We start from the raw sequence: 23,261 nt of genomic DNA on the forward strand, positions 1-23,261 counted from the left end.
CGGATCACTAAAATATCCTAATGATTATGATCGCACTTCCTCAATTTAATTATTATGGCAACAAAATAGGGCTTGGTATGGTTTAGAAACTTGGGAACCAAGCTCGAGTTATCAGTGTAGCCTGTTATCGCCTGGACTTGTTGAAATACTGTATTTGTCTCATCAGAACACAACATCTTTTGCCTTATGTTCTCAGTCTTTCACGTCTTTCACTTTTTGCAAACTCCAGGAGTGCTGTCATATGCCTTTTTCTCATGAGTGGCTTCCATCTGGCCACTCTCCCATAAAGCCCTGATTGGTGAAGTGATGTAGAGACTATTGTCCTTCTGGCAGGTTTTTCCATCTCAGCCAAGGAACTCTGTAGTTCTGTCAGAGTGGTCATTGGGTTCTTGGTCACCTCCCTGACCAAGGTCCTTCTTGCCTGGTTGCTCGGTTTGGTCGGACGGCCAGCTCTAGCCAGAGTCTGGGTAGTTCCATATTTTTTACATTTCCCAGTGAAGGAGAACACTGTGCTCTTGGAAACTTTCAACACTCTAAAAATATTAGTATACCGTTCCCCAGATATATGCCTCATCACAATTCTATCACGGAGATCTATGGACAGTTTCTTGGACTTCATGGTATAGTTTCTGACATGCACTGTCAACTGTGGGACATTATATAGACAAGTCTGTTTCTTTCTAAATCATGTCCTGTCGCGGATCCCCCAGTACTGTTGCTCATTCCGTGCACCAGTACCGGAGGTCCACGTCACCGGCCACTTGGCGTTGCTGAACTGTCTCATTACGCACACCTGGTTCCCATTCCCCCCTGATTAGTAATTGTATATATGTGCTCTCTTTTCACCATTGTCTTGGTCAGTTATTGTTCCCATGTCCGTTGGTCTTGTGAGTACCTGTGCTTTGTTTTGGCTTTCGTGTATTGTGTACATGTTGTTACGGGTCTCTTCCTGTGTATTGTTGTGCTCTTGTTATTACGGGTCTTGTCCATGTGTATTTATTAGGGGTAACCTCTGTTTGGGTTTCATCCCTCTGTTTTTGTATACTTTGTTTTGGGCTTCGTTCCCATGCCTTTTCATGGCATGTTGTATTTTTTTGGGTGGAGTATTAAAAAAAAAAAAACTATTTTGTATTCCTGTGCCTGTCTTCAATCATTTATACAATGTGACATGTCCAAATAATTGAATTGGCCACAGGTGGACTCTAAGTTTTAGTGACATCTCAAGGGTGATCAAAGGAAATTGGATGCACCTGAGGTCAATTTGAAGTATTAAAGCAAAGGGCTGTGAATACTTCTGTAAATGAGATATTTCTTTCATTTTCAATAAATTTGCAAAACATTCTACAAACATGTTTTCACTGTCATTATGGGGCATCACGCCTGGTCACCAATACACATGTCTTCTGTTGCAAATTTATTTGTCATGTTTTGTGGCAACAGTGAGAAGCATGCATCCTCACACTAACACACATCTTCACAAAATGTACCTACATGTCAGAGAACATATCGGATTGTACATTGAGTAGGGTGTTTGTAGCAACTACTGTGTTTTTTTTTTTAAATACAAAAAGCCAAGAATATCACGTTAAGCAATTAAATATTTTCACATACTTCGGCTGAAGCAAAAAGAATCTGCTTGAACGGTTCCTGTCCGAAACCAGAGGTGAGTTGGCTGTTTAGGGGTCAGGGGTGACCACAGTTCACACCAAGATGAGGCTTGAGTCTATACTCCTTGTACTGTGAAAAGATACGGTAGAGAAGTTATACATCGCATCTTATCACAGGTGCAAGGCAAACACTTTCCTCAGCATGTAGTCCCACAGATGAACAAAACAAACTGTCAACTGACTGTGGTAAATACTGTCAAGTGCCCAGAAACCTGAGGCGCTGCAGGGACCTTTGACCTAAATATATTCATAGGGTAGATCGTGTGAGTGAAGAGGGAGTGTTGTTGAAAGAAGGGGGTCCAGAAGAGGGGCGTCAGCTTTTCTATGCTGCTGCCAGTCAGTGGGAAATAACTGGATTGAAATAACACTGCAGTCAAATATAATATTTCAAAACACATTTGCTAATGGAAAGCGCTAATGGTAATGTTTTTAGTGTTCATAGAGATGACCCTACTACAGTGCCTTCGGAATGTATTCCTACCCCTTGACTTATTCCACGTTTTGTTGTGTTACAGCCTGAAATCAAAATGGTTAGATGTAAAAAATCTCAACCATCTACACACAATGCCCCATAATGACAAAGTTGACCTGTTTTTAGAAATATTTGCACATTTAATTAACATGAAATACAGATCTCATTTGCATAAGTATTCAAACCCTTACAGTTGACTGGGGTAGCTGGGAAAGTCTAAGCGCTATGCACATCTGGATTGTACAATATTTGCACATGTTTTACAATTCTTAGCTTTATTGTGTGCATTGTTTGCCTATTATATCAATTCCCCATTACATACAGTACAGTGGGGCAAAAAAGTATTTAGTCAGCCACCAATTATGCAAGTTCTCCCACTTAAAAAGATGAGGCCTATAATTTTCATCATAGGTACACTTCAACTATGACAGACAAAATAAGAAAAAAGAATACAGAAAATCCCATTGTAGGATTTTTAATTCATTTGCAAATTATGGTGGAAAATAAGTATTTGGTCACCTACAAACAAGCAAGATTTCTGGCTCTCACAGACCTGTAACTTTAAGAGGCTCCTCTGTCCTCCACTCCTTACCTGTATTAATGGCACCTGTTTGAACTTGTTATTACATTTACATTACATTTAAGTCATTTAGCAGACGCTCTTATCCAGAGCGACTTACAAATTGGTGCGTTCACCTTAAGACATCCAGTGGAACAGCCACTTTACAATAGTGCATCTAAATCTTTTAAGGGGAGGGGGGGGTGAGAAGGATTACTTTATCCTATCCTAGGTATTCCTGAAAGAGGTGGGGTTTCAGGTGTCTCCGGAAGGTGGTGATTGACTCCGCTGTCCTGGCGTCGTGAGGGAGTTTGTTCCACCATTGGGGGCCAGAGCAGCGAACAGTTTTGACTGGGCTGCGCAGGAACTGTACTTCCTCAGTGGTAGGGAGGCGAGCAGGCCAGAGGTGGATGAACGCAGTGCCCTTGTTTGGGTGTAGGGCCTGATCAGAGCCTGGAGGTACTGAGGTGCCGTTCCCCTCACAGCTCCGTAGGCAAGCACCATGGTCTTGTAGCGGATGCGAGCTTCAACTGGAAGCCAGTGGAGAGAGCGGAGGAGCGGGGTGACGTGAGAGAACTTGGGAAGGTTGAACACCAGACGGGCTGCGGCGTTCTGGATGAGTTGTAGGGGTTTAATGGCACAGGCAGGGAGCCCAGCCAACAGCGAGTTGCAGTAATCCAGACGGGAGATGACAAGTGCCTGGATTAGGACCTGCGCTGCTTCCTGTGTGAGGCAGGGTCGTACTCTGCGGATGTTGTAGAGCATGAACCTACAAGAACGGGCCACCGCCTTGATGTTAGTTGAGAACGACAGGGTGTTGTCCAGGATCACGCCAAGGTTCTTAGCGCTCTGGGAGGAGGACACAATGGAGTTGTCAACCGTGATGGCGAGATCATGGAATGGGCAGTCCTTCCCCGGGAGGAAGAGCAGCTCCGTCTTGCCGAGGTTCAGCTTGAGGTGGTGATCCGTCATCCACACTGATATGTCTGCCAGACATGCAGAGATGCGATTCGCCACCTGGTCATCAGTTCATTGTTATCAGTATAAAAGACACCTGACCACAACCTCAAACAGTCACACTCCAAACTCCACTATGGCCAAGACCAAAGAGCTGTCAAAGGACACCAGAAACAAAATTGTAGACCTGCACCAGGCTGGGAAGACTGAATCTGCAATCGGTAAGCAGCTTGGTTTGAAGAAATCAACTGTGAGAGCAATTATTAGGAAATGGAAGACATATAAGACCACTGATAATCTCCCTCGATCTGGGGCTCCACGCAAGATCTCACCCCGTGGGGTTAAATTGATCACAAGAACGGTGAGCAAAAATCGCAGAACCACACGGGGGAACCTAGTGAATGACCTGCAGAGAGCTGGGACCAAAGTAACAAAGCCTACCATCAGCAAGGGCATTGAAGATGAAATGTGGCTTTGTCTTTCAGCATGACAATGATCCCAAACACACCGCCCGGGCAACGAAGGAGTGGCTTCGTAAGAAGCATTTCAAGGTCCTGGAGTGGCCTAGCCAGTCTTCAGATCTCAACCCCATAGAAAATCTTTGGAGGGAGTTGGAAGTCCATGTTGCCCAGCAACAGCCCCAAAACATCACTGCTCTAGAGGAGATCTGCATAGAGGAATGGGCCAAAATACCAGCAACAGTGTGTGAAAACCTTGTGAAGATTTACAGAAAACGTTTGACCTCTGTCATTGCCAACAAAGGGTATATAACAAAGTATTGAGATAAACTTTTGTTATTGACCAAATACTTATTTTCCACCATAATTTGCAAATAAATTCATTAAAATCCTACAAAGTGATTTTCTGGATTTTTTTTCTCATTTTGTCTGTCATAGTTGAAGTGTACCTATGATGAAAATTACAGGCATCTCTCATCTTTTAAAGTAGGAGAATTTGCACAATTGGTAGCTGACTAAATACTTCTTTGCCCCACTGTATATAACTAGCAGTAGCCTACATTTACCGTTAATTCCCAATGCAATGTTGGTTTGGTTTCAGTCAATATATTTTATTACAGTCATTTACCTTTCTCATTGTCAGAGTGAACATGTGTTTTGAAAAACTCACAACCTATGCTACACTTGTAAGAAACAAGTTCTTGTTTATTTCAATCCTTTTGCGAGTTTTCTCAATGTATTCATTGTCTTCTGTTTGAAATGCTTCTGTCAGTGTTGAGTAAGGATGCGCACCTGATTTCGCATATAGAAGTAGCACTAGACTAACTGGCCTGCGCACAAATGTAGGCCTATACAGTGCATTCGGAAATAATTCAGACAGCTTGACTTTTTGTTACATTACAACCTTATTCTAAAAAAATAAAAAAGAATTGCCTCATCAATCTGCACCCAATACCCCATAATGACAAAGCAAAAACAGGTTTTTAGGCATTTTTGCACAAAAAAACTGAAATATCACATTTACATAAGTATTCAGACACTTTACTCAGTACTTTGTTGAAGCACCTTTGTCAGTGAATACAGCCTCAAGTCTTCTTGAGTATGAGGCTACAAGCTTGGCTCACCTGTATTTGCGATGTGAAGTAAGGTTTTCATCGAGCATCTCACTGTATTTTTGCTCTTTTCATCTTTCCCTTAATCCTGACTAGTCTCCCAGTCCCTGCCGCTGAAAAACATCCCCACAGCATGATGCTGCCACCATTAGTATAGCTTACGCACTCCTGTAGGCTATTTTATTTTGCCGCTTTGCCTGGGCAGTGAGCTACCCTGAAGGAGCAGAGCCTATATCTCGAAGACTTGCATTATTCATTGCTTAAAATAAATGGTTAAACGTACTTCTACGTGCCACTTTCTTTCTGGTTTTAGTCCACCTTCTAGAATTCAACAATGCTGTGGTATAACTATATTTATAGCTGAACACTAACAGTAATGCATATTGTAGTCAATAGAGGAGAGAAGACAGAGGGTGGTCTCTCATCCAGAACAGCCTAATGGAATGCCCTTTAAGATCATATACCCAGATGGGCGGGAGCGTATTAGGAGATTCCAGCTAATTTATTTAGTCATTTATTCACTTGTTGAGAAACTCAGCACGATAAATGTACATTTCAGGCTGAATTACAATAGTTAATGTTGGTTTTGTGTTATATAGATGATGTTTGATTTTGTGGAGGAGGATGATGATGCCTCGAGCAAGGTTTTTACCCTCCAGGTGGCAGCGGGCTTTGCATCCCTGAAGAGCACGATTAACAGGTCATTGGAGGAGAATGAAATTCAGGAGTCCACAACACTGTGTGTGTGAAGGATGTGTAGGTGACTAGCCTGATACTACTTAATAATAATAATAATAGTAATAATAATACATTTAATGTTTATCTTACTACAGTTGAACTAATTGATAGTTATAAACTTTGTGTGGTTGTTTCTGTCAGTGGTGGAAAAAGTATCAAATTTGTCATACTTGAGTAAAAGTAAAGATACCTTAATTGAAAATGTCTCGAGTAAAAGTGAGTCACCCAGTACAAACCTACTTGAGGTAAAGTCTAAAAGTATTTGGTTTTAAATATACTTAAGTATCAACAGTAAAAGTTAAAATAATTTCACATTCCTTATATTAAGCAAACCAGAATGCACCATTTTCTTGTTTTGTAAAAATTACGGCTAGCCAGGGACACACTCCAACACTCACTAAACACAAACAAAGCATGTGTTTAGTGAGTCCGGCAGATCAGAGCCAGTAGGGATGACCGGGGATGTTGTCTTGATAAGTGTGTGAATTAGACCATTTTCCTGTCCTGCTAAGCATTCAAAATGTAACAAATACTTTTGGGTGTCAGGGAAAATGTATGGAGTAAAAAGTACATTAGTTTCTTTAGGAATGTAGTGAAGTAAAAGTTTTCAAAAATATAAATAGTAAAGTACAGAGAACTCCCAAAACTACGTATGTAGTACTTTAAAGTACTTTTACTTAAGTACTTTACACCATTCGTTTCTGTCCAATTACATGTCCCCTCTCACCTCTCGCCTGCCTCCTCTCCACTCACCTCCTTCATCACCCCCACCCCCACCCTCAACATCCTCACCCTTTTCTTCTTTCACCCCTCACCTTCTCACTCACTTTATCCTTCTCCCTCATCTCCAAAATCGGATCCAGAGACTGAGTTGTTTCGAGAGCATTTGTTTATACCACAATGTCAGAGTATTTTCCCTTAGATCAATCCTTATTGGATTTGCCATACATTTTGAATAATGTATGACACCACCCTCTGTAGCGCCATGCGATCGAGGGCGGTGCTATTGCCATGCCAGGCAGTGAGGCAGCTAGTCAAAATGCTCTCAATGGGACAACTGTCAAACTTTTTGAGGATTTGAGGTCCCATGCCAAACTTTTTCAACCTCCTGTTGCGCCTTCTTCATGACTGTGCGTGTTTGAACCATTTGAAGTTTTAAGTGATTTGCGGGCTCTGGTCCCCCCCCAAAAAGTTGTGCACTATAAAGGGTGTCATTTCAGACACAGCCAAAGTGTGCTACTAATAGTTCAACAGGTTCCTATCGGTACATGCCGGATACCCCCTTCACCCGTTACACATCATCGTTCCCTAAGCCGATGGGAGATGGTTGAAGTCATTGTTAATTCGGAATCCTAAATCACCATTCTGACCTGACCTCTCCATTGGTCTGTTCTGTTCTGTTGTCTTGCATCAGGTCAGACAGTACAACCTGCCTTGTCAGTCGATGGACCTTAGTGATGTATTAGGAGTGACGCCATTCTGCTGCATTCTAGAATGTAGAGAGATTAGATCACCCACGGTTACGGTGTGGGAACCCAGCCACCTGTGGATAGTTCATTCAGCCTGTGTGAGGTAACATTTCAACCCTCGTTTAGGAACATTCCTTGACAGAACTTCCTCACTGTGTGGGGTCAAACTGAGGTTAGGGTCCCCCTCGATTCTGTCAAGGGTTAGGGATAGGGTCCCTTATCCATACCCTCCTTCAGTTCAATCACTGCAGGGTTAGGATCCCTCCCACCACCTCCACCTCTTTATCCAATCATAATTCTCTAACCAGCAGGCGAATCAACAGAGAAACCATTGTCATGTTCATCCTTCTGCTCTTATAATCCAGTATTCCCGACATCTTCACTTACTTACTTACTTACTTACTTTATTGTCCCCGTGGGGAAATGTTGCTGCAGTATCATGTACATGTTTAACGTGGTGTTTAAACATATACATGACAATACCACTAATTGACAGCACAATATTCATAACAGTTACATCCAAATAAAAAAAGACTAGCCTGCTGGCCTTACTGGGTCGATAGGAACATCAGCCTGAACTGTTTAGGAGGGATATCACACCTGGCACAAATTATTGTCTAGTTTGGTTTTCATGCCAGGGGGTGCCCTAGACCTGCACCCAGAGGGGAGTAGTTCAAAGTCCGGGTACAGTGGGTGGCTTGGGTCTAAAAATAATTTTATGAGCCTTGCTGAGGGCCTGTCTGTTTGACTCTAAGTACCTTGCTTGCTGTGGTGATAATCCTTCTCGGGATCTTTCTCTGGCTGACACGGGCAATTGCCAAACCAACAAACAATACAAAAAGTTGAAATACTCTCAACATTAAAAGATCCCGGCTTTTTTAGAAAGTACAGTCTCTGTTGACTCTTTTAGTAGATCAGGTCTGTACATTTACTCCACTGAAGCTTATTGTCCAAGAGGACACCCAGGTATTTGTATTCCTCTATCTCTATGTTCTGACCTCTGACAGATGATGCAGAGGTAGGTGTTGTACACTTCTTGAAGTCTATGCACATCTCTTTGGTCTTGTTGGTGTTGAGGACCAAGTGTGATTCATCACACCACTCCACACAGTCATTTAGGACAGGGCCATGTTGTTCCTCATCATCATGCAACAGGCTGATCAAGGCAGTGTCATCAGCGAACTTAACTAGGTGTCTGTCAGGATGGGAACTAGTACAACTATTGGTGTACAAAATGTACAGGAGTGGGGACAAAACACATCCCTGTGGGGAGCCTGTGTTGGTGGTGCATATGTCCGACACCCAACTTGACCCGCTGTGACATCTGGCTCAGGAAGTCCAACAGCCACAAAACCAGCCCCCCATCTCAGGAGAAGTCACTTATGAGTCTCTGTGCCCGAATATAAGGCTGGATTGTGTTGAAGGCAGAAGAAAAGTCAACAAACAGAACACTGACATGGGATTTGGCGCCCTCTTGATGTCTCTAGATCATGTTGAGGAGAGTGAGAATGGCATCATCAACTCCTCTGCTGGGCTGATTGGCAAACTGAAACGGGTGGTGCTGAGAATATGACCTTTCACAATTTTCTCAAAACATTTCCTTCCTAAGGATGTCAAGGCAACAGGGTCATGCAGCAAAGAGGGCTAAGATGCTTTAGGAATGGGTATAATTATTGAGTTTTTCCACAATACTGGCATGTGTTGTGTTGGAGCAAAACCCATGACTATCGATTACATTTCCATTATTAGCAGCATCTAAGCTGTTCATGTTGGAGAGCTAAGACAGAATGGCCATATAAGGAATGGAACATATAGGACCAGTATAGGACCAGGGCCCTGCTACCATTATAACCTATACAGCTGTCAGATGTGGGTGTTAACAAGCAAGAACTGAGATGGAAAAATGATGATAAAGAAAGGTCAAAGGAAGCTATTTTCATATAGAGGGAGGGGACTTTATACGTTACGCAAAGACAGAATCCTATAAAGGCAGGACTCTGTAATATGAGAATTTAGTATTTTCCATGGAGGGGCTCGGCTCTGTTACGTTTGTAAAATAGTCTTTACGTGGAAGGGCTCGGCTTTGCTACCTTGTATTAAAGTCTCATTTGAATTCACAAGTTCTAGAAAATGTGTTATATTTCTGAGTCAATATTCCACCACAGTTGCCGGTCGAGCGAGGATTGGAAAATGTCTGTAAAAACCCCAACTATTTGTTCATCACAGTGCTTCAATGTCCACTTATTTTGTCCAGGCCTGGGCTTTTTTGTGCATTACATCCACTGAACAACTTCAAAACATCAGCCTGTTTAACAACAACCCTCTCAAACACTTGTAATGATGCTTCCATTTGTTTGTTTGCTTCCTAAGTCGTCTGATTCAAATCTTGAGAAGAAAACATTCAGTTCATTAGCCTTGTTCTGGCCCTCATGTCTCCCAAGGTCAGCATTGGTTTTTCCCCTGCCTATGTGGGTGGCACGAGCCATGTATTTAATCTTTTGCCAGGCCACCCTTGAGTTTCCTGAGGAGAGGGTCCTCTCCACCCTTTGCTTGTATGCCTCCTTGTCCACCAGTATCTGTCTTTTTATCTCACATTGTACATCTCTTAAAGCCTGTCTATCACCCTCAGCATGATCTGCCTTCTTCCTATCAAGTAGTGAGTTTAGATGTTTTGATACCCAAGGCTTATTGTTAGGGAATATTTTACTTGTTTTTATAGGCACAACTGACTCAACACAGAAGTTGACAATGTCTGAAACAACATCTGTGAGTTTGTTAAGATCAGAGCTGCTGTCTTCAAATACCTCCCACATAGTACAGTCAAATCACCCTTGGAGAGGAGTGATACTGTTGTCGTTCCAGATCTGGACAGTTTTAACTGTAGGTTTCTCCCTCTCCAAGAGCTAACAGTAGGTTGGCCGGAGGTAGACAACATTGAGATCAGATGTCCCCAGGGGAGGTCTGTTGGTGGCAGAGAAAGCATTTGGTATGGTTCCATAGCACAGGTCAAGAGTCTTGTTTTTCCTAGTGTGACATTTCACATACTGGTGGTACGTGTGCAGGACCTTGTGCAAAGTGCTGTTGTTAAAATCCATTAAAATAAATGTGGGTGCGTCGGGGGAGATGGAACCCAGTTTCTGTGACAGATTATAAATAATCTCTGATGCCTTTGCTATATTATCTTTCGGTTGAATGTACACAACGGTAACAAACAATTGGGGGAACTCACGGGGCAGATAGTAGGGTCGCAGTGACACAGAAAGCAGTTCAATATCGGGGGTACAGAGTCTCTCTCTTACCAGGATCCAGTTACACCACTAGTCCCTGTGACGGTCAGATCACGATCTGGCCAGTGTGAAGCCAGCTGGCTCCACTTCCCTGTCTGGGACCCATCCAGCCAAGTCTCAGTAAACGCCAGCAAACAGGCCTCCCAGTATTCATGTTGGAGGCGCAGATTCGCTGACAGCTCATCCGCTTTCCCCCTCAGTGACTGGGCGTTGATCAGCAAGGTGTTAGGTAAGGGATGTTTTTTATTTATTTATACTGTCTACTATCCTGTCATACTTCTCTGTCTGATTCCCCTGCGTTTTCCACATTTACATGTGGGTTTGTAATCCACTCGCAGACAATCAGGGATTAGATTGGCCCTTGGGATATCCATTACGTTCGTGTTTGAGTTGTATTGTAGTAGAAACTCTCTGCTGTATTGGATTCCGCTGCCGGCAGCGTTTCCATAACAGTCAATTTAGTAGCGAGTATGTTCATGATCAACACGATCAGTCCAACACCCCACCACTGAAAAGCCATCATTGACAGATGGTTAACAAACAAAGTGTACAAATTTAAAAAGCATAAAAGAACACCACACCAAACAACATACACATTGCGGGATGCGACAGACCCGTGCCCCCCTATGACCTTCATCACCAGATCAGACATAATTGTTATCATCTTTCGCCCTCAACATCCTCTCCAATCTGCTCTGGCACCTCTGACTCCCTCTCTGCGGCAGCTTGCCTACCGGGTCCCTACACAGCACATATTGCTTCCAGATCTTCCGGAACGCATTCTGGAACTTCTTGATCTGGAATGCGTAGACAATGGGGTTCACAGCGGAGTTGCCGTGTGTGAGCAGGATGGCGATGTAGATGAGAAGCGTGGGCTTGTCACCGTTTGGGCTAAACAGCGTGATGCAGTTGAGGATGTTTAGAGGAAGCCAGCTGATGGCAAACAGGAAGAGGACCAGAGCCAATGACTTGGCTAGTTTCAGCTCCTTACTGTAGTAATGGCTGCGGTCTATGTGGCTCTCCGTCACCTGGGGTAGGAGGGAGGGAGAAGAGGATTTAGACTTTAGATTCAGAGGCTGTACATTTCTGTAATGCATACTTACAAGTTAACTGATGTTTTAACTGACGTTACATTTTTTGGTTATTCTATTCCAAGTATGTTTGATTTGCACAGCATTGTGTCCTGGGTGGAGTGAGTTGACACCTGATTTAGAAACAAATCAACATCTCTGCTCATTATGCCTGTCTAAGCTTTCATCCCTGAGGGGAATAACCTGTTATGCCAAAGTACAGCAAATTTAAAACACCCCTTTATCTCCTTCCACCTCCCTGCTGTGCTCATCAAATGTACCCGCTTCATTCACCTGACTCTAGTCTAGTCAGTGACCTTCATGTAACCTGGTCCCAGAACTGTTTGTGCGGTCTTGCCAACTCCTAGGATCATTGTCAGGCCATGTGAGAATGACCATAGGAGTTGGCAAGATCAAGCTAACTTTGGCAAGACTAGCTCAAGCTAACCTTGACAAGACATTGGAAAACTAGCTCAAGCTATCCTTGGCAAGACATTCGAAAGACTAGCTCAAGAAACCTTGACAAGACATTGGAAAGACTAGCTCAAGCCAACCTTGGCAAGACATTGGAAAGACTAGCTCAAGCCAACCTTGGCAAGACATTGGGAAGACTAGCTCAAGCTATCCTTAGCAAGACATTGGTAAGACAAAATCAGGCTAATGTTCTTACCGAGCTGGCGTTGGATCATATAATAACTCAGCATAGATCATTATTGCACATATAATAGAGACAATGCACATAGCTCATGGTAAAGAAGGTAGGGTTACCCTGTTCTAGTCATCTGATTCTCAAGACAGGTACTTCTCTACAGACAGTGAGCTACCTTCTTGTTGAGCTGGTGGTGTATCTTGTAGAATATCTCAGCATAGATTAGCAGCATGAGGACGAGGGGCGGAAGCACCCAGCCGAAGAAGTTGAAGTAGACCATGTAGTCCATGCTGATGACTTTCTCAAACTTACACATCACCTGGGAGACGTTGTCATGGAGACACTGCCGGTTGTTCCAGCCCAGCATGGGCGTCAGGCCAACCACTATGGCAACCATCCAACACACCACCGCCGCCGTGCCTGCACGCCGCCGTGTCACCACATGTTTGTAGCTATGGAGATGGGGGATAAGACAAGAATGAGGAGTTAGAGTATACTGGGTTGGTGTGTGTGCGTGTGAGTATTGAGCAACAATTGCTGGAGTTTTAGTGCATACTTTTCTGTTTTCCTGTTGATATGCTTCCAAGTGCATTCTTTGTGTCACGCCCTGATCTATTTCACCTGTCCTTGTGCTTGTCTCCACCCCACTCCAGGTGTCGCCCATCTTCCCCACTTATCCCTTGGGTATATATACCTGTGTTTTCTGTCTGTCTGTGCCAGTTCGTCTTGTTTGTTCAAGTCTACCAGCGTTTTGTGTCTCAGCTCCTGCTTTTTCCAGTCTCTCTTTTCTCACCCTCCTGGTTTTGACGCCTGCCAGTCCTGACTCCGAGCTCGCCTGCCTGACTACTCTGCCTGCCCCTGAGCCTGCCTGCCGTCCTGTACCTTGGCCCCACCACTCTGGATTATCGACCCCTGCCTGCCTTGAGCTGTTGTTTGCCTGCCCCTGTTATAATAAACATTGTTACTTCTACACAGTCTGCACTTGGGTATAACCTGAAACCTGATACTTTCTTGACTTTGAATCAATAGAAGAAATGTGTGTCCTGCACTACAAATCGTTTTCAAGGCAAAGGGTTTTGATTTGTTTATCACTTTTATGGTTAGTACTTCTTTGGTTACTACATGATTCCATATGTGTTATTTCATAGTTTTGATGTCTTCACTATTATTCTACAATGTAGAAAATAGTAAAAAATTAAGAAAAACCCTTGAATGAGTAGGTGTGTCCAAACTTTTGACTGGTAATGTATTTGTGGCCGGAGGCAAGGATCATACAGGGCCTGTGTTAAAGACAGAATGTTTGCATAAGGGTGTTAGTTGCAGAGTTTGGCAGGACCGACATCAGTGTATTCTATGGAGTCCCAAAAACCAAAGCTTTAATGTTACAGGCAATTGGGAGAGCAGAATGGAATGTGACTGGGGCGGAGATCTGTGTGGCTCATAAATTAAGGAAGTAGGTAATAGAGTCTCTGGGGAACGATACCCCTCCTCTGTGTATAGTGATACAGGAGATTTCTCGTAGTAGAGGACGGACAGCTAATTGTGCATGACATGTATGCATGCATGTTAACATTAGAAGCTTCCTCCCTAAGTTTGTTTTATTCACTGCTTTAGCACACTCTGCCTACACGGATGTCCTAGCCGTGTCTGAATCCTGGCTTAGGATTTCCATCCCTAACTACAACATCTTCCGACAAGATAGAACAGCCAAAGGGGGCGGTGTTGCAATCTACTGCAGAGATAGCCTGCAGAGTTCTGTCTTACTATCCAGGTCTGTATCCAAACAAACAAACAGGTCCGTATCCAGCTTCTACTTCTAAAAAATCTACCTTTCCAGAAACAAGTCTCTCACCGTTGTTGCTTGCTATAGACCCCCCTCTGCCCCCAGCTGTGCCCTGGACACCATATGTGAATTGATTGCCCCCCATTTATCTACAGAGCTCGTGCTGCTAGGTGACCAAAACTGGGACATGCTTAACACAATCTAAGCTTGATGCCCTCAATCTCACACAATTATCAATGAACCCACCAGGTACAACCCCAAATCTGTAAACATGGGCACCCTCATAAATAACATTCTAACAAACTTGCCCTCCAAATAATCCTCTGCTTTACAACCAAGATCTCAGCGATCACTGCCTCATTGCCTGCATCTGTAATGGGTCTGCGGTCAAACGACCACCCTCATCACTGTCAAACGCTCCCTAAAACACTTCAGAGAGCAGGCCTTTCTAATCGACCTGGCCCGAGTATCCTGGAAGGATATTAACCTCGTCCCGTCAGTAGAGGATGCCTGGTTATTCTTTAAAAGTAACTTCCTCACCATCTTAGATAAGCATGCTTCCCCGAGGGGAACTCCACCCCCCCATTCAGCTGAAAAGGTGGCGCAGGGAATTCAAAAATATTCTTTAGAAATATTTAACTTTCACACATTAACAAGTCCAATACCTCAAAATGAAAGAGAAACATCATGTCCGATTTTTAAAAATGTTTTACAGCGAAAACACAACATATATTTATGTTAGACCACCAAATCAAAGGAAAAACGCAGCCATTTTTTCCAGCCAAAGAGAGTCACAAAAGCAGGATTAGAGATAAAATGAATCACTAACCTTTTGAAAATCTTCATCAGATGACACTCATGACATGTTACTGTTACAACTTCTAACAATGGTGAGTGGAGGAGTCAAGCGCAGAAACGACTATCAGAGGTAGAGGAGACTGTTCACACGGTACCAGAACCCACGGGACTGAGTGTCTTTAATTTATCAAGCAAGATATTGAGCCCTGCCCATATCTCTTTGCTAATAAAGGGTTATATTTTGTGCCTACAACCCAGTGCAACGATTTTGATGTTAAGGTAGACATGTTTAAGTTTTTTAGAAATATCCGTTTAAGGGAATACTTTAGCTCCCCTAATTCTGACACTTCTATTGAACCAGTAGGTTGCTCTCCTGCACATACTCCGACTCCTTTTAGAAGCATGAGTTATTTTATACCTCCAGCCAATCCCAATCACTCTATCGAGACATATTGCAGACTTGTGGAAAATGATGTTGGAAATCTCCTGAAGAATAAACAGGGGTCCAAATCTTTCCATAATTTACCTAAGGATGAAAAACAAGCTTTGCTTGATTTACAATCCGACACGTCAGTCCTTATTCGTCCTGCTGATAAGGGTGGGTCAGTTGTACTCATGGATAGGACAGTTTATGTACATGAGTGTCATAGACAGCTGCTTGACAACACCTTTTACAAGAAACTCAGAAGTGACCCCACTTCCCAATTTCAGAACACTATCTTTACTGTCCTAGATGGGTATTTAAGTTCTGGTCAGATAACCAAAAAATAACATGATTTTTTGGCTATTCAACACCCTAAAATTGCCACTTTCTACACTTTGCCGAAATTACACAAGAATGTTACACAACCTCCAGGGCGCCCTATTGTAGCGGGCATTGGTGCAGTAACGGCCCCTCTTATCCACTTTTGTTGACTTTTTTATTAGACCATCCTTTGTAAAGGACACCAGCAGTATGATCTCTATCATTGAATCTCTTGATCCTCTCCCTGAGAATACATTGTTAGTTACTTTTGATGTTGAGTCGTTATACACAAATATTCCACACGAGGGCGGTATTGAAGCTATGGAACATTTTCTTCTGCAACGTGACCCTAATGAACTACCTTCCAGTACCTGCATTATAACATTGGCTGAAATAGTACTCACACATAACTATTTAATGTTCCTAAATGATTTCTTTATTCAGATGAAAGGTACTGCTATGGGATCCCCCATGGCTCCTAACTATGCTAATTTGTATGTGGGTTACATGGATAAACAGTCTATTTTCAATCCTCTCAAAAAAAAAATCTTGCCTCACATCATTATTTGGAAACGGTATATTGATGGTATTTCTGTTCTATGGAGGGGTGATGCAAAACAGCTCCAGGCATTCCATGCTTTTCTTAACTCCTGTTCTGAGCATCTGAGATTTACTATGCAATCTGACACACGTCAAATCTGTTTTCTTGATCTTCTGATCTTGTGTGAAGATAATGTTCTATACACTGATCTTTACAGGAAACCTACTGATCGTAACAGTTTGTTGAGGGCTGATAGTTGTCACCCACTTCCCTTGAAAAATAGTTTGCCCTACAGCCAATTCTGTCGAATCAAAATAATCTGCAAAAAACAATCAGATTTCGACAGAAATATGGCTGAGACGCAAAGAAAGTTCAAGGAGAGGGGCTACAAGAATGATCAGATTAATATTGCCATTGAGAAAATACAAAACAAAACGAGACATGACCTTTTTCAAGGTCAGTCTCGCAAAAAGACGCATTCTTGTGTTCTAACTACCCGCTATTCCAAGTGCTCTGAACAAATTAAGGGAATTGTTCACAAACATTGGCACATCCTAAAATCCGATGATCGTCTCGGTAATGTGTTTTCGGACCTTCCCTTGGTCGTATTCTCGCGGGGCAGAAGTCTCAGAGACCAATTGGTAAACTCTGATTTACCACCCCAAGATATTTCTGAACAACGTCTATTTGCGCCCCTACTGGATGGAAATTACAAATGTAATAGCTGTGCTCAATGCAATGGCACTTATAAATGTACATCCTTCAAACACCCACAAACAGGGAAATCGATCCCAATCAAAGGTGTTATTACGTGCTCCACTAAGGCAGTTATTTATCTTATAACTTGTCCCTGTGGTAAAAATTATGTAGGTAAAACAAAGTGCAAATTAAAAGTACGTATCGCAGAGCATCGTAGCACCATTAGGTGTAAAAACTTTACTTATCCAGTTGTGGCCCACTTCTTGGAGGCAGGCCACTCGATTTCGTCTCTGCGTTATATTGGCATCGAACATGTCACCCTCCCTAGGAGAGGGGGTGACCTTGATAATTTATTGTTAAAACGAGAGGCTGCCTGGATCTTTAACTTAAAGACCCTTGCTCCCTTCGGTCTCAACGTAGACTTTGATCTGAAGCCATTATTGTGACTTTGCCATTGTAATTGTTTGTAAGCTTGTGTAGTCATATTTGTCTATGATCGTATGCTATCCATTTGTTGTTTGTATGCTGTTCTTTGTATGACATTTTAATATTTTATAATTAACCATTGATATTAGGCCCCTCTTGGCCATGATTACAGACACCTGTGTCTTTTGACACTACATAAACGAGTCATCCCGCAGTGTTTGTGATTATACCCTGATGAAGACAGCTTGGCTGCATCTGAGCTCCTAGAGTGTGCGGCTCTCTTTTATTACAGACTCGGTCAGGGAGAGGTTGAAAATGTCAGTGAAGACACTTGCCAGTTGGTCCGCGCATGCTTTGAGTACACGTCCTGGTAATCCGTCTGGCCCACGGCTTTGTGAATGTTCACCTGTTTAAAGGTCTTGCTCACATCGGCTACCGAGAGTGTTATCACATAGTCGTCCAGAACAGCTGGTGCTCTTGTGCATGCTTCAGTCCTTGCCTCGAAGCGAGTATAAAAGGCATTTAGCTTGTCTGGTAGGCTCGCGTCACTGGGCAGCTCTGGGTTTCCCTTTGTAGTTCAAGCCCTGCCACATCTGATGAGCGTCAGAGACGGTGTAGTAGGATTCAATCTTAATCCTGTATTGACGCTTTGATTGTTTGATGGTTCGTTTGAGGGCATAGCAGGATTTTTTATAAGGGTCCGGATTAGTGAGCCGCTCCTTGAAAGTGGCAGCTTTAGCTCAATGCAGATTTTGCATGTAATCCATGGCTTCTGGTTTGGATATGTGCGTACTGTCACTGTGGGGACGACATCTTTGATGCACTTATTGACGAAGCCGATGACTGAGGTGGTGTACTCCTCAATGTCATTGGATGAATCCCGGAACATAATCCAGTCTGTGCTAGCAAAACAGTCCTGTAGCAGTCAACGGAATTTCATAATTCCTATATGTGTTCATTAATTAAAATCACTGTCTGTTTCTAAGAATTTGTAAGTTTCTTATTTGTATAAAATAGACAGGGACCAGTCTTATCAAACTTAGATAATAGTATTTATTCTCGGAGCGCGCTGCCATAGAACCAACCATATGACGTCATTGGTTATAGAATGAATCTCCTCCTCTCGACCAAGACAAAGCAGGTTCAAAAGTTTATTCCAACCCACTAGCGCACACTCCTGACTCGCACTATATCAGGATTAACTTCTGAAGTCTCACCATTATCTATCACTATTTAGCTGACAGTTCCAGATAATGGAAAACCTAGGAGAGGCTCTCGCTGTCTTATTTAATCGCCACAGAGTTATAGCTGAGTGGGTTCAAACATAGGTTAATGACCCTCTTTGCTTACTTCAAACACACAACACATTCCTCCCCAACCTAGTTGGAATGGTGTTTATTATGTTTAATTACTCCTTATTCATGCTACATAATCTCTTCCATATTAACTAACTTTATATCTATAATAAAACAGGGTAGAATATAATTAGTTATAGTTCTATTTAAATTTAGATATTGTTTAGTCATTATTCATAAAATTCCTATCAGTAGCGCAGGATACACATCAGTTACAGGGTGTCCACATCACCAACAAACTAACATGGTCCAAGCACACCAAGACAGTCGTGAAGAGGGCACGACAAAACCTATTTCCCCGCAGGAGACTGAAAATATTTGGCATAGATCCTCATGTCCTCAAAAGGATCTCGAGCTGCACCATCGAGAGCATCCTGACCGGTTGCATCACTGCATGGTATGACAACTGCCCAGCCTCAGACCGCAAGGCACTACAGAGGGTAGTGTGTACAGCCCAGTACATCACTGGGGCCAAGCTTCCTGCCATCCAGGACCTCTATACCAGGCAGTGTCAGCGGAAGGCCCTAAAAATTGTCAAAGACTCCAGCCACCCATGTCATAGACTGTTCTCTCTGCTACCACACGGTAAGCGATACCAGAGCACCAAGTCTAGGTCCAAGAGGCTTCTAAATAGCTTCTACCCCCAATCCATAAAACTCCTGATCATCTAATCAAATGGCCACCCAGACTACTTGCATTACTATTTGCATTGCTCCCCCTCTTTTATACCACTGCTACTCTCTGTTGTTATCACCTATGCATAGTCACTTTAATAACTCTACCTACATGTACATATTACCTCAACTAACTGGTGCCCATTCACATCGACTCTGTACCGATACCCCCATGTATATAGTCTCGCTATTGTTATTTTACTGCTGCTCTTTAATTACTTGTTACTTTTATTTCTTATTCATATTTTTTTTAACTGCATTGTTGGTTAGGGGCTCGTATGTAAGCATTTCACTGTAAGGTCTACACGTTTTGTTTTGAGGCGCATGTGACTAATGAAATGTGATTTGATCTTACCACTTCCGTATTGAGTGAGTCACTGGTACTTCCTGCTTTAGTTTTTGCTTGTAAGCAGGAATCAGGAGGATAGAATTATGGTCAGATTTTCCAAATGGAGGGCGGGGGAGAGCTTTGTATGCATCTATGTGTGTGGAGTAAAGGTGGTCTACAGTTTTTTCCCCTCTGGTTGCACATGTGACATGCTGGTAAAAAAAAATGTGGTAAAACTGATTTAAGTTTGCCTGCATTAAAGTCCCACGCCACTAGGAGCGCCACTTCTGGATGAGCATTTTTTTGTTTGCTTATGGCCTTGGTTTTATTTGGTTTTATTAAGGTCTTAGTGCCAGCATTGGTCTGTGGTGGTAAATAGACAGCTACGAATAATATAGATGAGAACTCTCTTGGTAGCAATACCTTGAGACTTTTTTAATATTAGACATCGCGCACCAGCTGCTATTGACAAATAGACACACACCCCCAACCCTCGTCTTACCAGACGTAGCTTCTCTGTTCTGCCGGTGCATGGAAAATCCGGCCAGCTCTATGTTATCTGTGTTGTCGTTCAGCCACGACTCAGTGAAACATAAGATACTACAGTTTTTAATGTCCCGTTGGTAGGATAATCGTAATCATAGGTCCCCAATTTTATTTTCCAATGATTGCATGCTAGCCAGTAGAATGGGTGGGAGTTTGGAAAGCAGTATATCCTTCTCGTCAGAAAAAGCTTCTTCCAGTTCAAGGCGAGTAATCGCTGTTCTGATGTCCAGAAGTTATTTCCGGTCATAAGAGACGGTAGCAGCAACATTATGTACAGAATAAGTTTTAAAAAATACTGCAAACAACGCAAAAAAAAAAATATATGGCACAGTAGGTTAGGAGCATGTAAAACGTCAGCCATCCTCTTCGGTGCCATCTTAACTTGGGCTCTAACTTGAAATATTGAAATTTCCTTATTCATGTTAACATATTAGAACTGGGTGTGGAGTGCAGAAAGCACATCTACCTAAGTCCATATGTAGCAGCTTATTGTAAGTGAAATATATAATGATTTTCTCTACACATCACTACCCAGTCAGTCAACAGATGGAGAGGGTTACAGTCTCACTAGGAGAGCATTCCTCACAGCAGGTGTGGAAGTCAAATAGAGCAGGTACACACATCTCATCTTGACTATGGACTTGACCCCAACTGATACTGGCTATGTATACACAGTCTGTCTGCAGTCTGTTGTGGTTGGGGACTATCTGTTGTAGATGAATTCATTCTACATTTTATATACAATGTGATATAAAATACAGTTAATGCTTCTCCAGCTGGAAGCAACATCATGTTGACATGTAGCTCTGTCTAAGAGCCTATTGTGGGAGATTCTCATTTGGGAAAATGACTGTCATCCATCCTCTCTCCTCCGCAACCCGGAACTGAGTGGTCGAGGAGTGTCAATTCGTTAGTAGGCATACGCAAGAGTGTCCTTCCCTCCTCGATAGCCCCCTCCTCCTTTCGTCAAAGATATTCATGTGTATCCTACCACGGAAGAGTTTTGAAATCTGTCACACCCCCTTTGAATCAGCTTTTGTTTAGCCAGAGGAGAAAAACATGCACACGTTTAAAAACAATATGCTACTTATTGTTTTATCTATAAAATGTCTTGGACAACTAACTTCATTTGTTTTGAACACTTTACACATTTATTTTGGGGCGAGTGCAGAAGCACCGTCTTATTTCAAGCCTGCGCATTTCCAATAATATGTACACTCTCCTTGCCGACCTGATTTAACTTTGACCTTTTTCAAAAGGAGGAGAGTGAGAGAGGACGGAGGAGAGAGGACTCAGGAGGTGAGCAAATCTAATTGATAAAAAGGCCTGTGCCTGTCTGGCAAAACTGGTAATGGGCTGTGTAGTTGCAGCTACAGTGAGCTCCAAAAGTATTGGGACAATGACAAATGTTTTGTTGTTTTGGCTCTGTACTCCAGCACGTTGGATTTAAAAATGATACAATGACTATGAGGTTAAAGTTAAAGCTTTAATTTGAGTTTATTTTTATCCATATCAGGTGAACCGTTTAGAAATTACAGCACTTATACATAGTCCCCCCATTTAAGGGAACCAAAAGTATTAGGAAAAATGTACTTAACGTTTTACTACTTTAATACACAGTTAAGTATTAGCACGCAATGACTACATCAAGCTTGTGACTCTACAAATTTGTCGGGTGCATTTGCTGTTTGTTTTGGTTGTGTATCAGATTATTTTGTAACCAATAGAAATTAATGGTAAATAATGTATTGTGTATTTTGTTTTTGTCACATCCAGGATTATACATAATCATAGCAGTGTCCACATTATTGTAGAAGTGTTTAGAAACATATTCTATTCTTATTTACAATTAAAGTGACTCCAAAATTATGCAAAACATTATTTACAATTCATTTCTATATACCCTAAAATGAAAGCTGACAGTCTGCACTTTAACCTAATAGTCATTGTACCATTTCAAATACATAGTTCTGGAGTACAGAGCAAAAAATAAGAAAGAAAAAAAGTTACTGTCCAAATAGATTTGGAGCATACTGTAAAATAGGCTGAGTAGACCATTCAGGCAATCTGCAACAAAATAGCCTGTACTGCACAATATCTCAAATCCCACTGCCAACACACAAACGAGACAAATGTTTGACCTACTGACCTTGGCAAAGAAAGCATGCAAACAGAGACCAAAGAAAACTCAGCAAAGCACAATATTTCCCCTTTCTCTCTCTCTTATTATTACCTCATGGGTATTTTCACCCTCAGGTAACGGTCGATAGCGATGGCCAGCAACGCGAGGATGGAACTCTGCGTGAGCACCAGCACGATGCACGTGACCAGCAGGCAGCTGTAGAAGTGCATCTCGAAACCGATGTTGATGGTGATGGCCAGCGGGATGACCAGAGCCCCCACCGCAATGTCCGCCAGAGCCAGAGACACAATGAAACAGAAGGTGGTGTCTCGCATCGAACGGTTGATCCGCACCGCCCAGATAACCATCACGTTTCCGATCACCGAAGTCACTGCGATGATCACCTCCATCACCATGTAGATGGCTTCGACGGGCATCGTGCCGGTAGCCTGGTCGGTCCTGTTGTCTTGTGCTGCTAGTATCTCAGAAAGACAGAGTGGAGAAGTCCTCATATTCCCTTGTGGAATTCGGAGAGGCATTGGAACTCTTCTTTAAGATGGCGCATGGTGTTCTGTTGTTCGATCCATAGGAAGTTATGCATCTAGATATATTGGTTGAAAAGTCCTTTTTGAGCCTGCATTACTGGGCAGAATGTGGACCCTGGTTTGGACACATCATGCATATTGTGGTTTTAGTGAAAGTCTGGTGTCCCACTCCCCAAAAAATGAGGAGGAACAATTTCCCCAGAGAATGTGTAATTGAGTCACACTGGCCAAATAGTGCCTCAATTCAGTTCGCACCACCGC

The 23,261-nt window shown here is 42.7% G+C and overlaps 1 protein-coding gene across 1 annotated transcript; it reads right to left on the reverse strand.

The window, feature by feature from the left end:
• Window positions 1-7,819: 7,819 nt before the first annotated feature.
• LOC135574719 (adenosine receptor A1-like) lies at window positions 7,820-22,994 on the reverse strand. The gene is made up of 3 exons (XM_065026504.1): window positions 22,567-22,994; window positions 12,614-12,890; window positions 7,820-11,747 (listed from the first exon to the last, which is right to left on the reverse strand). The coding sequence occupies exons 1-3, from the start codon at window positions 22,992-22,994 to the stop codon at window positions 11,364-11,366; spliced, it is 1,089 nt and encodes a 362-aa protein (XP_064882576.1). The 3' UTR covers window positions 7,820-11,363.
• Between the last annotated feature and the right edge of the window lie 267 nt (window positions 22,995-23,261).

The sequence above is a fragment of the Oncorhynchus nerka genome, linkage group LG2, assembly GCF_034236695.1.
Source record: "Oncorhynchus nerka isolate Pitt River linkage group LG2, Oner_Uvic_2.0, whole genome shotgun sequence".
Classification (NCBI taxonomy): domain Eukaryota; kingdom Metazoa; phylum Chordata; class Actinopteri; order Salmoniformes; family Salmonidae; genus Oncorhynchus; species Oncorhynchus nerka.